Source organism: Oncorhynchus mykiss, chromosome 26 (genome assembly GCF_057628025.1).
Source record: "Oncorhynchus mykiss isolate SJ-2025 chromosome 26, ASM5762802v1, whole genome shotgun sequence".
Taxonomy (NCBI): domain Eukaryota; kingdom Metazoa; phylum Chordata; class Actinopteri; order Salmoniformes; family Salmonidae; genus Oncorhynchus; species Oncorhynchus mykiss.
This window is the reverse complement of record NC_143047.1, coordinates 9240886-9255826: the sequence shown is the minus strand read 5'-3', so window position 1 is coordinate 9255826 and position 14941 is coordinate 9240886. Positions and strand designations below refer to the sequence as shown.

At 42.2% G+C, this 14941-nt stretch overlaps 1 protein-coding gene across 1 annotated transcript in view; it reads left to right on the top strand.

The window, feature by feature from the left end:
* LOC110506340 (carbonic anhydrase 7) overlaps positions 1-6808 on the top strand; it is a 41851-nt gene extending 35043 nt beyond the window's left edge. The window contains exon 8 of the mRNA XM_021585893.3: positions 5806-6808. Within this exon, the coding sequence (XP_021441568.3) occupies positions 5806-5907 (102 nt within the window). The 3' untranslated portion in view covers positions 5908-6808. The remainder of the gene's footprint in view (positions 1-5805) is intronic.
* The last annotated feature ends 8133 nt before the right edge of the window (positions 6809-14941 follow it).

The window sequence follows — 14941 nt, the reverse complement described above, 5'->3', positions numbered from 1 at the left end:
CACATTTAAGGAGAGAAGTCATTTTCGGCAGACCTATTCTGTGTGTCGCAGAGCAGACCCAAATCACAACCCCAAAATTGGATTTCATGCTTGTCCCTTTCCCAAACCCACAGGAGATAGTAATGCTCGATATGATTAAATATACTTCAGATCAGGGAAATGACAGGTTTCCTGGTAGAGAGAGGAAGGCTTTTCCAATTTTCTGTCTTCTAACCTTCAGTCGACTTCTGTAATCTTGCCCGTTGTAAACAGGCCGGTGCAATGGAGGTAGGTTGAGAGGGACTAAGTGGCCAAAGCCCTATTAAATTAATCAAGGCAGTGAAACGGCCCTCTCCTTCTGAGATATTAAGTGGGTTTATAAATAGGCGTTGGAGGTGATGGTAAATTCCTTCCAAGTGTGTAACTTTCTATCTGCCCAGAGTTTTGTCAGAACTGGCAGCAGTGAGAGCAGCTAATTTTCACACTGCTGCCAAGGCTGGCATGGCATCAATTTAAGGTCATTCACTTCCTGCCCTTACCAGCTGCAGATAGACAGTAGAAGTGGGTCCCCTACTCACGGTCAAGCCCAGCAGAGGTACCCCAGGGATTCCCTAACGAAACATTCAGTATGGCCGCTTTTAAACTGTCTCAGGAACTCCTGCTAGGTTCTAAAATGGTTACTGTGATGTCAAACTTTCCCCGTGCTTGACTTGGTGTGAAATAGGTTCCCGGGACTCATTTTGGGCTACGATAGTGTTTATATTTAGGTGCAAGAGCTCCACAATACTTTGAGCTAATATTCTATAAGAGGAATAGGAGCTCAAGCAGTAGAACATTATGAGGGACCGGTACTCCACCTCCGGTGAGCTCCTGCCTGAGTCAAGCCCTGAACTTCCCTACATGCTGCTGATATACAGATAACCCCCATTACAGATGAGCACATGATCATGATCAAGTCAAATTGCTCACAGAGAGAATTCAAAATATGCTTTTTCAGAGGAGAAAACACACAACAATGTTAAGTGACCCAGCAATGGAAACAGTACGGAACGCAAGCAAAGTCACAGAGCATCCATATGTGGTACATTAACTCTCGTTTTCCTTGAGCCAGTTGGCGGGGACAGGGTCGATAATGTCTCCTTCATACGTGTCCCTGCCCCATAGCCAGATTAACTACTCTGGTCCACAGAGACACAGAATATGGGCCCAGAGAGGCTAAATATAGAGCAACAGTCCCTCACAGCCATACTAATGCTTGACCCTATGTCAAAAAGCAGGCTCGTTGGGCCTTTTCTACGGGGCCTTTGCGGTTATTCTGCTTCCGAAGTACGTAAGCCTATGCTGTTTTTAGCTGGGTCACGTGTGTATTAGTTCCAATGTAATTCCCTTGTGTATGATTCCATGCACATGTACTGTTGGCTACTATCAGAAGACGACATGGAGGAAGGAGCAACTTGCCTGCCCTTTCTATATATATAGTATACTGGATTTAAATGTTATTTTTATATGTCCTAATGCTTCCTGTTGTTGTTATTATTATTGCGTTCTTCCTAGTACAGCCTAGCACGCTTGTGGAACACGGCTGAGCGGAGCGTCTGTGGATGAGAGCTCCTTTCTGCTTTGATACACCACAGCCCATTTAACCCTGCATGGGAGATGACATCGCTAACCCATCTGCTAACCTGCACACAGATGTATACATGAATAGCTATAATCTCAGCGTTCACATAAACCAGATGAATGAAACGGTATAATGTGGCTGCTGGTCTTTGTTTATAGGGCCGCCAATGGAGCTAGGGCCAATTCATCCAAGGGTAAATGTACCATTAGAAAACCAGAATGCATCAACTTGGTTCTAAACATCATTTTTTAAATAAAATTGTGTTGGTTTGCCGCTGGGCGTCATTCAGAGGACCTTGAGCATTGGGCTATTTATGGCATCCCCTGGGTGTATATATAGCCCAGCACGCTTGTCAGGTCAATCAAGGTCACTTAAGCTATTGTCATCATCCTGTAAATTGGAGGCACATTGCTAAATGTGATTAAGACTGCTCTCTGGATAATCATGGCTGTCCTATTACATGTGCAACCATTTTGAGGTGGTTATTATAGATCCACAAGGGATGGAATGATAAAAGGCCTGGCGGTGCAGTCAAAAACGTGATTTCCTGTATTTTATATACATTTCAACACTATGAGGTTGGAAAAATACTGTGAAATTGTGAAAATTCTGATAATGCCATTTTAGAGGTTTCTAGAGCTGTTTAAAAAGACCCCCTGAAATTTCAGCCTGTTTTGATGGGATGGAGCTTTGTTCTGCCTGCTGACATCACCAGGCGGTGAATTAGATAATAGACCAATCAGAAAGAAAATTCCAAACTTCTCTGCCAATAATAGCTAGTTTTCAGTTTTCCCCTCCCCACTCAGACCACTCCCAGACAGCCCTAGCAAAATGCTTGCTTGAGAAATTGCTTTACTAAGAAGCTATTTCTGTTATTTTATACAGTTTTATTAGAAAACCGTAAAAGTAAAGGTATGTTCAGGGTATTAAACCTGGGATTGCTTTAACAATATATCAACCTCGATGTGGTTAAGCCTCCTAAAAAGCATTGTGAATGAACAGTAGGCTTCTCTTTTCAGTAGATTTACAGTGGCTTGCGTAAGTATTCACCCCCTTAGCATTTTTACTATTTTGTTGCCTTACCACCTGGAATTAAAATAGATTTTTGGGGGGTTTGTATCATTTGATTTACACAACATGCCTACCACTTTGAAGATGCAAAATATGTTTTATTGTGAAACAAACAAGAAATAAGACAAAAAACTGAAAACTTGAGCGTGCATAACTATTCACCCCCCCAAAGTCAATACTTTGTAGATACACCTTTAGTCTCTTGGGGTATGTCTCTATAAGCTTGGCACATCTAGCCACTGGGATTTCTGCCCATTCTTCAAGGCAAAACTGCTCCAGCTTCTTCAAGTTGGATGGGTTCCGCTGGTGTACAGCAGTCTTTAAATCATACCACAGATTCTCAATTGGATTGAGGTTTGGACTTTGACAAGACCATTCCAAGACATTTACATGTTTCCCCTTAAACAACTCGAGTGTTGCTTTAGCAGTATGCTTAGGGTCATTGTTCTGGTGGAAGGTGAACCTCTGTCCCAGTCTCAAATTTCTGGAAGACTGAAACAGGTTTCCCTCAATAATTTCTCTGTAATTAACACCATCCATCATTCCTTCAATTCTAACCAGTTTGCCAGTCCCTGCCGATGAAATACATCCCCAGAGCATGATGCTGCCACCACCATGCTTCACTGTGGGGATGGTGTTCTCGGGGTGATGAGAGGTGTTGGGTTTGCGCCAGACATAGCATTCTCCTTGATGGCCAAAAAGCTCAATTTTAGTCTCACTTGACCAGAGTACCTTCTCCCATATGTTTGGGGAGTCTCCCACATGCCTTTTGGCAAACACCAAACGTGTTTTCTTATTTTTTCTTTAAGCAATTACTTTTTTCTGGCTACTCTTCCGTAAAGCCCAGCTCTGTGGAGTGTAAAGTAGTCCTATGGACAGATACTCCAATCTCCGCTGTGGAGCTTTGCAGCTCCTTCACAGGTTATCTTTGGTCTCATTCTTGCCTGTCTGATTAATGCCCTCCTTGCCTGGTCCGTGAGTTTTGGTGGGCAACCCTCTCTTGGCAGGTTTGTTGTCATGCCATATTCTTTCAATTTTTTTAATAATGGATTTATTAGGGCTCCATGGGATGTTCAAAGTTTCTGATATTTTTTTATAACCCAACCCTGATCTGCACTTCTCCATAACTTTGCGTCTGACCTGTTTGGAGAGCTCCTTGGCCTTCATGGTGCCGCTTGCTTGGTGGTGCCCCTTGCCTAGTGGTGTTGCAGACTCTGGGGCCTTTAAAAGGCCTCTGGGGCCTTTATATACAGGTGTATATATACTGAGATCATGTGACACTTAGATTGCACACAGGTGGACTTTATTTAACTAATTATGTGACTTCTGAAGGTAATTGGTTGCACCGTATCTTATTTAGGGGCTTCATAGCAAAGGGGGTGAATACATTTGCACGCACCACTTTTCCATTTTGAATTTTTTGAAACAAGCTATTTTTTTTTTTTACTTCACCAATTTGGACTATTTTGTCTATGTCCATTACATTAAATCCAAATAAAAATACATTTAAATTACAGGTTGTAATGCAACAAAATAGGAAAAACGCCAAGGGGGATGAATACTTTTGCAAGGCACTGTATTACAATGTGAAATGTAATCAGTTGAATGATATGGTGCAAAGAATAGATTCAATTTGTCGTTGTGCATTTAATTACAAGGTTTAAAATCAACATTAAACAGGAAAAACCTACGGATTCTTACAAATCATTACTTGTCAATATTTGAAATAGCTACATGCTAAAATAAATAAATAACAAGTAAATGTAACATAATGCATAGCAGTATGACGCAATCTTAATGATAATATTGTAATTGCGAGAACAACTAGGTATTGTGTGTGTCACAAACTATGACAGATACTATAACTAAACTCAACAAATGTGTCATATATTCTGTAGATAAGCAATGCCAAAAGTCTACAACTAGGGTGGTTCTTGAATTGAGGTGGCATTTAAAACCATGAAAAACACTTTAAAATTACAAATAGTTACATTTCAAATATGTTTTTGTCAATGATCAAATATAATACATGCCATTTATACTGCCTTATGTTTATGCATTATTTAAAGTATTTAGGGATAGAAAATGGCCTTGTCCTAGTTGTGACCCAGTAGAGTTGTAGTCAGAGCTATATATTACGAGAGTTTTAGCCAGGTTTTTATAATGGTTGGTTTCAAGTTTTCTTAGTCGTATGTACGGGATACGCATGTTATACATAATATACATTATCCAACAAAATACTTGTTAGCACCTTTATTCACAATGTTTTGTTGATGTAACTATACGAGAGTGTCTCCCGACAATTCCCTATGAAATGACCCACCTCTCATGACAAAGTACTACTGAATCACTACACAAATCCTATGTGTGTAGTAGGGAGTGTGTAGTGAACGTGTAGATTATGCACTACTCAAGATACACAAGTAGAGTTTTGTAGTATTCCCTAGGAAAACAACAGCATTTCCGGGAGTAATCATGGAGAGATTACTACTACTTATTGTTGGTACTAAATAAGTATTCAAAACACTACAGCTTTACTACACAGGCTTGTCTATAGCAGTCAAGTAGAGTTTTTACTACTTGATGTTGGTAGTAAATAAGTATCACAACACTACAGCCAGACTACCCCGGTTCTTCGCAACCTCAGAAGAAGGCAAAACAGGAAGACGTAGCGACTGTTTTTGACAATCCCGAATGTAATCCTCTCCCATCCTTCGTCATTCTGTCTTTCACAGCTCTTATGCTGGCACCGCTTTTATATTTTATTTTTATTTATACGTTCATGCCGTTGCTTAGCCATTTTCTATAACTTTTTACTACATCAAAAAGATTGCTAACCAAAACGGTATTAGCTGATAGCCGTTGTCATAGAGATGTATTGAGTTTAGCTTAGCTGTTTGCTAGCCACATGGAAACGTAGATATGTAGCCTGTTTATGTCATGCTAGTTAATCCGTATGTGTGTTTGTATGCAAATGTTGGGTATGTTCATATCGGTATATTTACTCATTCTACTTACCTCTTTTGACATAAGAAGAATGCTTTTCTGTGCTGTCTTATGTGACCTCTGTTAGCAGATGATTGATAATGGCTTATTATTGGTTGTCTCTTCTGCTTCTCTTTATTTTCTAAAAGGTGACGTGGTGGAGAAATGTGGCTGCAACAAAAAAAAGAGGATCTGAAGAAATTGAGGCAAATCTGAATGAAGACTCAAATGGATTATCAAAACAAGTGTAAATGTGTAATTTAATATGTCATTCATCTAATACAAATAAAACATGCATATATCATTGTTTAATGACATAACAACAGTTATACAGTCGTGACACAGTAGTGAAACAAGATCTCAATAGTGATTTTGAATAGGTAAACAGTAATACAATTTTTTCCAAAGGGTTTATGTTGGAAATGAAAAAGGACCTGGAGCAATTCAGTAGTGATCCGTAGTGACACAACACTACACACACATATGGCAGTAGTAATTCAATAGGGATGGAGTAGGCATACTGTACAGCAGTAATGTAGTAGATACCCAAATGCTCAGTAGTTATACAGTGGTCATTAAGGGAGAATTATGTAGTGATTTGAGTAGGAAATAATTTGTGTTCACCAGTAGTGAAATGTCCCAATGTATCACTCATTACTACTTAAATTACTACATAAACCACTAGTAAGTTGTGTAGTAATTCAGTAGTACTTTTTCATGATGGGTCTGTAAACAAGCAAAACAGAGCAGCAATTTTTACAGAAGTTTTTAATGATTAGCATTCAGGACTATGTGTATCCGAGTCTTTACTGTGTTGTGGTGTCAACCAATTGCATATCTGCTTTCACTGAACATCTTCAGAGGTTTTAAAAATAATCCCAAATAAACATTACGACGTAGATGCGTCGATTATCACTTAGCAATGGCTATGGAGGAAAAAGTGGCACTCTCAGAACGTTCAGAAAGAGATTACATTGGCCAAACTCTATATACAGTATACTGTATGACTCTGGTTGTTTTCTGACATGTTTTTGAGGATTTAGAGATATCTATCTATTATATTTACTGCTTGAAAGTAAACAAAAGTATTAAACATACTGTATAGATCTATAAAATCAAAGTATGCTATTAAAATACAAATGTATTTACTAATATAATGTGTCCCTCAGTTTTATGTCATTGGTGTTACCGCCTTGAAAATCTTTCATTACATAATGGATGATTAACGATAGGCATGCGTTCTATGCAAAATAATAAACGACTTGGAAGGTGTGGTCCACAACGCGCAAGCGGATTCCCTCCAGTGGCAAACTGTTAACGGGGGAGTGGTCTATTTTAAATACAATTACAAGCTAATCATACCCTTTTAGTATATCATACATTTGAGGATTTCATTGATAATTTGGTGTGTATAAATCTAAAGTGTCACTTGGTGTTACTCTATGTAAATGAAGGGAAATTACATTGGGAGCAGAATTATTAATCATATCTCTTTAGTAAGGGATTTTTAAAGGGTTAATGACCTTAGATTTTAGTATATGTGGCCTCCATTTCAGAAAATCCTCATTTGCCTAAAATGTATCATTGGTGTTATCGTCATTGGTGTTACTACTCCTACTGGTGGTATAATGTTATCATAATTGTGAAAATTATTTAAAGTCATTAAGCTGCCATTAGTTGATTTAGACTGAGAAGATGTACCCAAATACATTTACTGTAAATAAATAAAAATAATCTAGAAAAATTAAGTAGATTTTTTTCCCCAGATGCACTGCCTAAATACCACCACAATCCAAGAACTACCCACTAGGTAAATACTATGCACATTACTGAATAAACATTCTCACTATATCATTGCTCTACTAAGGGCAAAGTCAGAGACATATGCAGGTAGTACCCTCACAGTGAGATCCTCAGGGGCTCTCTCTCCTGGTTGGTTTTGCACGGCGGTTTGGGGTTCTGGTAGGACAGCCTCACAAACACAACGATTAGAATGATTCCTGGGATAAATAAGAAAGATAAAATCAAGCCAACCGTACCAAAATCTCCCATGACTCACTCAAGTGTAAGATCCTGAAAAAAAGATCCTAAGTAAACTCAGATCATCGTGACACAAAATTACACAAAGGACCAGTTTGCTTCTACTTTAGGCTCGGTTTCTGTACAAGCACTTTGTGACAACTGCTGATATAAAAGGGGCTTTAGAAATACATTTGATTGATTGATTAACCTTGCCGTTTTAACTTGGTAGCTTAAAGGTGTTCAGTCTACAATCCAACAGCAGCTACTCTTACCTATGACCCCCAGGGTTCCCAGTAGGATGCCGACGGTGGACTGGACAGTTGGCATGCCTTTGCTGCTGCTTAACGGCGGTCCTGCAGTTTCCTTTCACATTGCACGGGCACACCGCCACTGTGATTTAAGACACAGTCAACACCACTCACACAGTACAGGGACATATTCAGCCCTCATCAGCAAATCACAGCCACACTGAGCAGACCACAATGACAGGGAGAGAACGTCTCAATGCCCCTGAGGCCTCAGGGTTTTACTAAATAATTTCAGTGTGCTGTAGAGGGGGGGGATCACCAGACAGACTGGGCTGAGACCAGGCTGCGACAGGGTGAGAGGATGCACCTGTGGCTCAACCTGCCCTGAGACTGAGTCAGTCTGAATATTATGTCTCAGGATGACAAGTACTCTCTTCCAACATGCGTATAAGGAAACAAATTGACAGGGATCTATGAGATGTCCTTTTCTATTTACAGAGCAGATGCTGTCGACAAGATTGAGTTGTGGAGATATTCTGAGGGGAGGGAGGGCCAGGAGAAAACACATGAACACAGACCCAGCATATGCGCAACCCAGTCCTATTTGCTTTCAGAGAAAGGACAGACATTGCAGAGTAACTACAGCTCCAATGGCCCAGTGTGAAAGGAAAGCCCAGAAGTGACATTGATTGTAAACACTGCATGTTTCTTTTGATAGTTCAATAATCCATTGACATGACTGTAATAACTGCACAGCTACCAGAGCGGAACAATGGTGGTGCTGACATAAATGTATACTCTCTGAAAGGAATGGACAACAAACAATGGCCATCTGCAACCGAGTCCGAGCACTCACTGCCGAGTTCCAAACTGCCTCTGGAAGCAACATCAGCACAAGAACTGTTCGTCTGGAGCTTCATGAAATGGGTTTCCATGGCCTAACAGCCTCAGACAAGGCTAAGATCACCATGCGCAAACGTCAGCAGGAATGGTATAAAACACGCCGCCATTGGACTCTGGAGCAGTGGAAACGCGTTCTCTGGAGTGATGAATCACACTTCACCATCTGGCAGTCCGAAGGACGAATCTGGGTTTTGCAGATGCCAGGAGAACGCTACCTGCCCCCAATGCATAGTACCAACTGTACAGTTTTGTGGAGGAGGAATAATGGTCTGGGACTGTTTTTCATGGTTCGGGCTCGGCCCCTTAGTTCCAGTGAAGGGAAATCTTAACGCTATAGCATACAATGACATTCTAGACAATTCTGTGCTTCCAACTTTATGGCAACAGTTTGGGTAAGGCCCTTTACGGTTTCAGTGTGCACAAATGGCCATGATTTTGGAATGAGATGTTTGACGAGCAGGTGTTCACATAATTTTGATCCTGCAGTTTACTTATAAGACCAATTTGACTGACGATACACAGAAGTATCTTGTCCATTTTGGCTAGCGTCTAAAAGCAAAGTAAACATCAGAGGGAAATTCCAAAAGCTCCAGAGCCCGTGCGAGAACGAAAAACATTACCTCAGATATATTTTTAAACATCTGCTTGGACTCAGTAAAAAGTCCTTGGATACAGGCCAATTCATTGGAAATGTAATTCACAGCCATGTATAAATAACCACGGCTGATTGATTAACTAGGTTTTTGGAAAACACGAGAAAAATACTGACATGATCAACAGCCCACAGCAACATTATTCTAACAGATGAAAGACTTAGGTCTGTTTATCATACACGTACTGTATGTGTGAGGGACCCTGTCACTTGTGTGTGGTGGAGCCTCTGTGACTCAAAACAAACAAACTGGCCAAAGGGTGACAAAGGTTGTTTTTTTTGGGGGGGGGGGTTCTAGTGCAAATGCGCTGATACTTTAACTAATCTATGAACGAATCCAAAATACAGCGGCATATACCATAGAGGCAGGAGCTCCCGTCTCGTAAACAGAGGTTTACTACCAGACTGTTAGCTGTTATCTGGGGGTGCAAAATCCCCTGGCTGGCCTCTGACACTGTTCCCCTTCATGTGCCTCTGTTCTGAAAGAGATGGAGAGACTGTGACACACCTCTGGATCAACACAAAGAACATTCTTATCTTCTTCTAACGTCTACTATTACCACGACAGGTCCTCAGGTCTGACAGACATTATAGTATATTACACTTTACACACAGCCTTGCACAGTTTGACGTGTCATTATGTACCTACCGTATGTAATGTCAGATGCACAGTGCATTCGGAAAGTATTCAGACTCCTTCCATTTCCCCACATTTTCTCATACATCTACACACAATATCCCATAATGACAAAGCGAAAACAGTTTTTTGGAAATGTTTGCAAATGTATTACAAATAGAAAACAGAAATACCTTATTTACATAAGTATTCAGACCCTTTGCTATGAGACTCTAAATTGAGCTCAAGCGCATCCTGTTTCCATTGCTCACCCTTGAGATGTTCCTACAACTGGATTGGAGTCCACCTGTGATAAATTCAATAGATTGGACATGATTTGGAAAGGCACACACCTGTCTATATATGGTCCCACAGTTGAAAGTGCATGTCAGAGAAAAATCCAAGCCATGAGGTCGAAGGAATTGTCTGTAGAGCTCCGAGACAGGATTGTGTTGAGGCACAGATCTGGGTAAGTGTACCAACAAAAAGTCTGCAGCATTAAAGGTCCTCAAGAACACAGTGGACTCCATCATTCTGAAATTGAAGAAGTTTGGAACCACCAAGACTCTTTCTAGAGCTGGCACCCGGCCAAACTGAGCAATCGGGGAGAAGTGCCTTGTTCAGGGAGGTGACCAAGAACCCGATGGTCACTCTGACAGAGCTCCAGAGTTCCTCTGTGGAGATGGGAGAACCTTCCAGAAGGACAACCATCTCTGCAGCATTCCACCAATCATGCCTTTACGGTAGAGTGGCCAGACAGAAGCCACTCCTCAGTAAAAGGCACTTGACAGTCCGCTTGGAGTTTTCCAAAAGACACCTAAAGGACAAACAAGATTCTCTGGTCTGATGGAACCAAGATTGAACTCTTTGGCCTGAATGCCAAGCGTCACGTCTGGAGGAAACCAGGCACCATCCTTATGGTGAAGCATGGTGGTGGCAGCGTCATGCCGTGGGGAACGGAGCAAAGTACAGAGAGATCCTTGATGAAAACCTGCTCCAGAGCGCACAGGGCCTCAGACTGGGGCAAAGGTTAACCTTCCAACAGGACAACAACCCTAAGCACACAGCCAAGACAACCAAGTGGCTTAGGGACAAGTTTCTGGATGTCCTTGAGTGGCCCGCCAGAGCCCAGACTTGAACCTGATCGAACATCTCTGGAGAGACCTGAAAATAGCTGTGTAGCGACGCTCACCATCGGACCTGACAGAGCTTGAGAGGATCTGCAGAGAAGAATGGGAGAATCTCCCCAAATACAGGTGTTCCATGCTTGTAGCGTCATATCCAAGAAGACTTGAGGCTGTAATCACTGCCAAAGGTGATTCAACAAAGTACAGAGTAAAGGGTCTGAATACTTATGTAAATTTGATATTTAGGTTTTTTATTTTTAATACATTTCCAACCATTTCTAAAAACCTGTTTTTTCTTTGTCATTAAGGGGTATTTTGTGTTGATTGATGAAGGGGGAAAAACAATTGAATCCGTTTTAGAATAAGGCTGGAAGGCAACAAAATGTGGAAAAAGTCAAGGGGTCTGAATACTTTCCGAATGCACTGTATATCATCTTGTTAGGTAAGGTTGCAGCCGGCAGGCGTCAGTGACATAAATAGTAGAGGAGCCCTTGGTCTCAATGGTTCTTATTGTGACCTTTCTTTGACGTCATCATTGACAGGAATAGTATATGTGAGAGGGGGTTTTAAATATACCTGGTTTTATCACGGCCCAGGAATAATGGGAAATATAGAGGTAAATGATTGCTGTGTGATTAATTATAATTGACTGACGGTCTGTTCTGTTCTGTTCTGTCATGAACAGGAACAGTGGAATCTACTGGTACCCTCTCAGAACAAGCACGGCACAGATGCAGCGTCACACCTCCGTCACTCTCTCCAGCCTCCCCAGTTGTCAGGGAGGAGGAGGGCGAAGCACCACAAAGGTGAGGTAAACAGGTGCGCCATGGCACGTCTGCAGCAGGTGTTATTAGGGACAAGTCTTGCAGCTGCTAGGCACTGCTGGGAAAAATACACTTTTAGCCTCTTAGCCTTTCAGCCCAGCGGGCCCCAGCTGTGACATCACACAAATTAAAGGGGAAATATAATTACAGCCAGCCCCCGCTGCTTCCATTAATAACGCGTCAGAGAGTTTGGGCGGGAGAAAAAAACGAAGACAAAATGTTGTCACAGTGAATCAATAGAGACTATGTCAGCACAGCAAAGTGGACAAGTCTGATTAATGTATGTCAGCCTGACACATTACAGACAAGTACAGCGACAGGAAGAGGGCCATTAGGCGTATTACTGACACTGCCTAGTCAGAGCGCCTCAGAAGAAAGGATAGGGGCCATTTTTACTTCCACTGCCAGTCAGTGTCTCAGTGGCACTCACTCCAATCCTCTCTACATGCGACTGTGGATCTACAGGGGGCCTGAATGGATCCCTGAATTACATCCTATCTGAATTACATCCTATCATCCTATCTATTTTGAAAACCATTTTATTGTCAGTGACGTCACCCGATACACGGGTAACCACAGTGAGTGTCAGGTCTAACATCCCCATGACGATTCAAATAGAATGGTCTAATTTGTCACTTTAATTTAGCTGTCTGGTAGTGGTTCTTACACAGACTCAACCAATACAACACCTCGATCTAGAATGGCACCGGAGAGGATGGCTGACGTTTTACGTGCTCCTGGTGTTGTTTGTAACTTATTTTTTTACTTATTTAGTACATAATGTTGCTGCTACCATCTCTTATGACCGAAAATAACTTCTGGACATCAGAACAGCGATTACTCACCTCGAACTGGAAGAAGCTTTTTCCTTTAACGAGTCCAACGCGAAGGACATACTGCTTTCTCGGGAACAGGCCCAGATCCCCATCATTTGTGTGAAGAAAAGACAGAGAAAAAGAGGGCGGATGTTGAGCTGTCTTCTGAGAAATCATGGGCGAGCGAGTAAACTCCCACTGCCATCCGTTCTATTGGCCAATGTGTAATCATTGGAAAATAAAATTGATGACCTACAATCAAGATTATCCTACCAACGGGACATTAAAATCTCTAAAATCGTATGTTTCACCGAGTCGACGCCGATAATATAGAGCTGGCGGTATTTTCCATGCACCGGCAGGACAGAGAAGCTACATCTGGTAAGACAAAGGTAGGGGTGGGTGTCTATTTGTCAATAACAGCTGGTGTGCAATGTCTAATATTAAACTCAAGGTATTGCTCGCCTGAGGTAGAGTACATTATGATAAGTTGTAGACCACACTATCTACCAAGAGAGTTCCCATCTATATCATTCGTAGCCGTTTATTTACAACCACAATCCGATGCTTGCACTAAGAGCGCACTCAACCAACTCTATAAGGCCATAAGCAAACAAGAAATTGCTCATCCAGAATCGGTGGTCCTAGTGGCCGGTAACTTTAATGCAGCCAAACTTATATCCGTTAAATGTGCAACCAGAGGGAAAAAAACTATAAACCACCTTTATTCCACACACAGAGATGCATACAACGCTCTCCCCTGACCTCCATTTGGTAAATCTGACCATAATTATATCCTCCTGATTCCTGCTTACAAGCAAAAACTAAAGCAGTAAGTGCCAGTGACTCGCTCAATACGGAAGTGGTCAGATGAAGGGGAATGCTATGCTACAGGACTGTTTTGCTAGCAGAGACTGGAGTATGTTCCGGGATTCATCCAATGGCATTGAGGAGTATACCAACTCAGTCATTGGCTTCATCAATAAGTGCATCGACGAAGACGTCCCCACAGTGAACGTACGTACATATCCCGACCAGAAGCCATTGATTACAGACAACATCCGCATCGAGCTAAAGTCTAGAGCTGCCGATATCAAGGAGTGGGACACCAATCCGGACGCTTATAAGAAATCCCACTATGCCCTCAGACGAACCATCAAACAAGCAAAACGTCAATACAGGATTAAGATTGAATCCCACTACACCGGCTTTGATGCTCGTTGGATGTGGCAACTATTACGAACGACAAAGGGAAACATAGACACGAGCTGGCCTGTGACCCGAGCTTACCGGACGAGCTAAATGCCTTTTATGCTCGCTTCGAGGCAAGCAACATTGAAGCATGCACGAGAGCACTAGCTGTTCCGGACGACTGTGTGATACGCTCTCGGTGGCCAATGTGAGCAAGACCTTTAAACAGGTCAACATTCACAAAGCCGCGGGGCCAGAAGGATTACCAGGACGTGTACTCAAAATATGCACGGACCAACTGGCAAGTGTCTTCACTGATATTTTCAACCTCTCCCTGACCGAGTCTGTAATACCTACATGTTTCAAGCAAACCACCATAGTCCCTGAGCCCAATGAAGCGAAGGTAAACTGCCTAAATGATTACGCCCCGTAGCACTCACGAGGTAGCCATGAAGTGCTTTGAAAGGCTGGTCATGGCTCACATCAACAGCATCCTCACGGATACCCTAGACCCACTCCAATTCGCATACCACCCCAACAGATCCGCAGATGACGCAATCTCAATCGCACTCCAGACTGCTCTTTCCCACCTGGACAAAAGGAACACCTATGTGAGAATTATGTTAATTGACTACATCTCAGTGTTCAACACAATAGTGCCCACGAAGCTCATCACTTAGCTAAGGACCCTGGGACTAAACACCTCCCTCTGCAACTGGATCCTGGACTTCCTGACGAGCCACCCCCAGGTGGTAAGGGTAGGCAACAACACGTCTGCCATGCTGATCCTCAACACTGGGGCCCCTCAGGGTGTGAACTTAGTCCCCTCCTGTACTCCCTGTTCACCCATGACTGTGTGGCCAAACACGACTCCAACACCATCATTA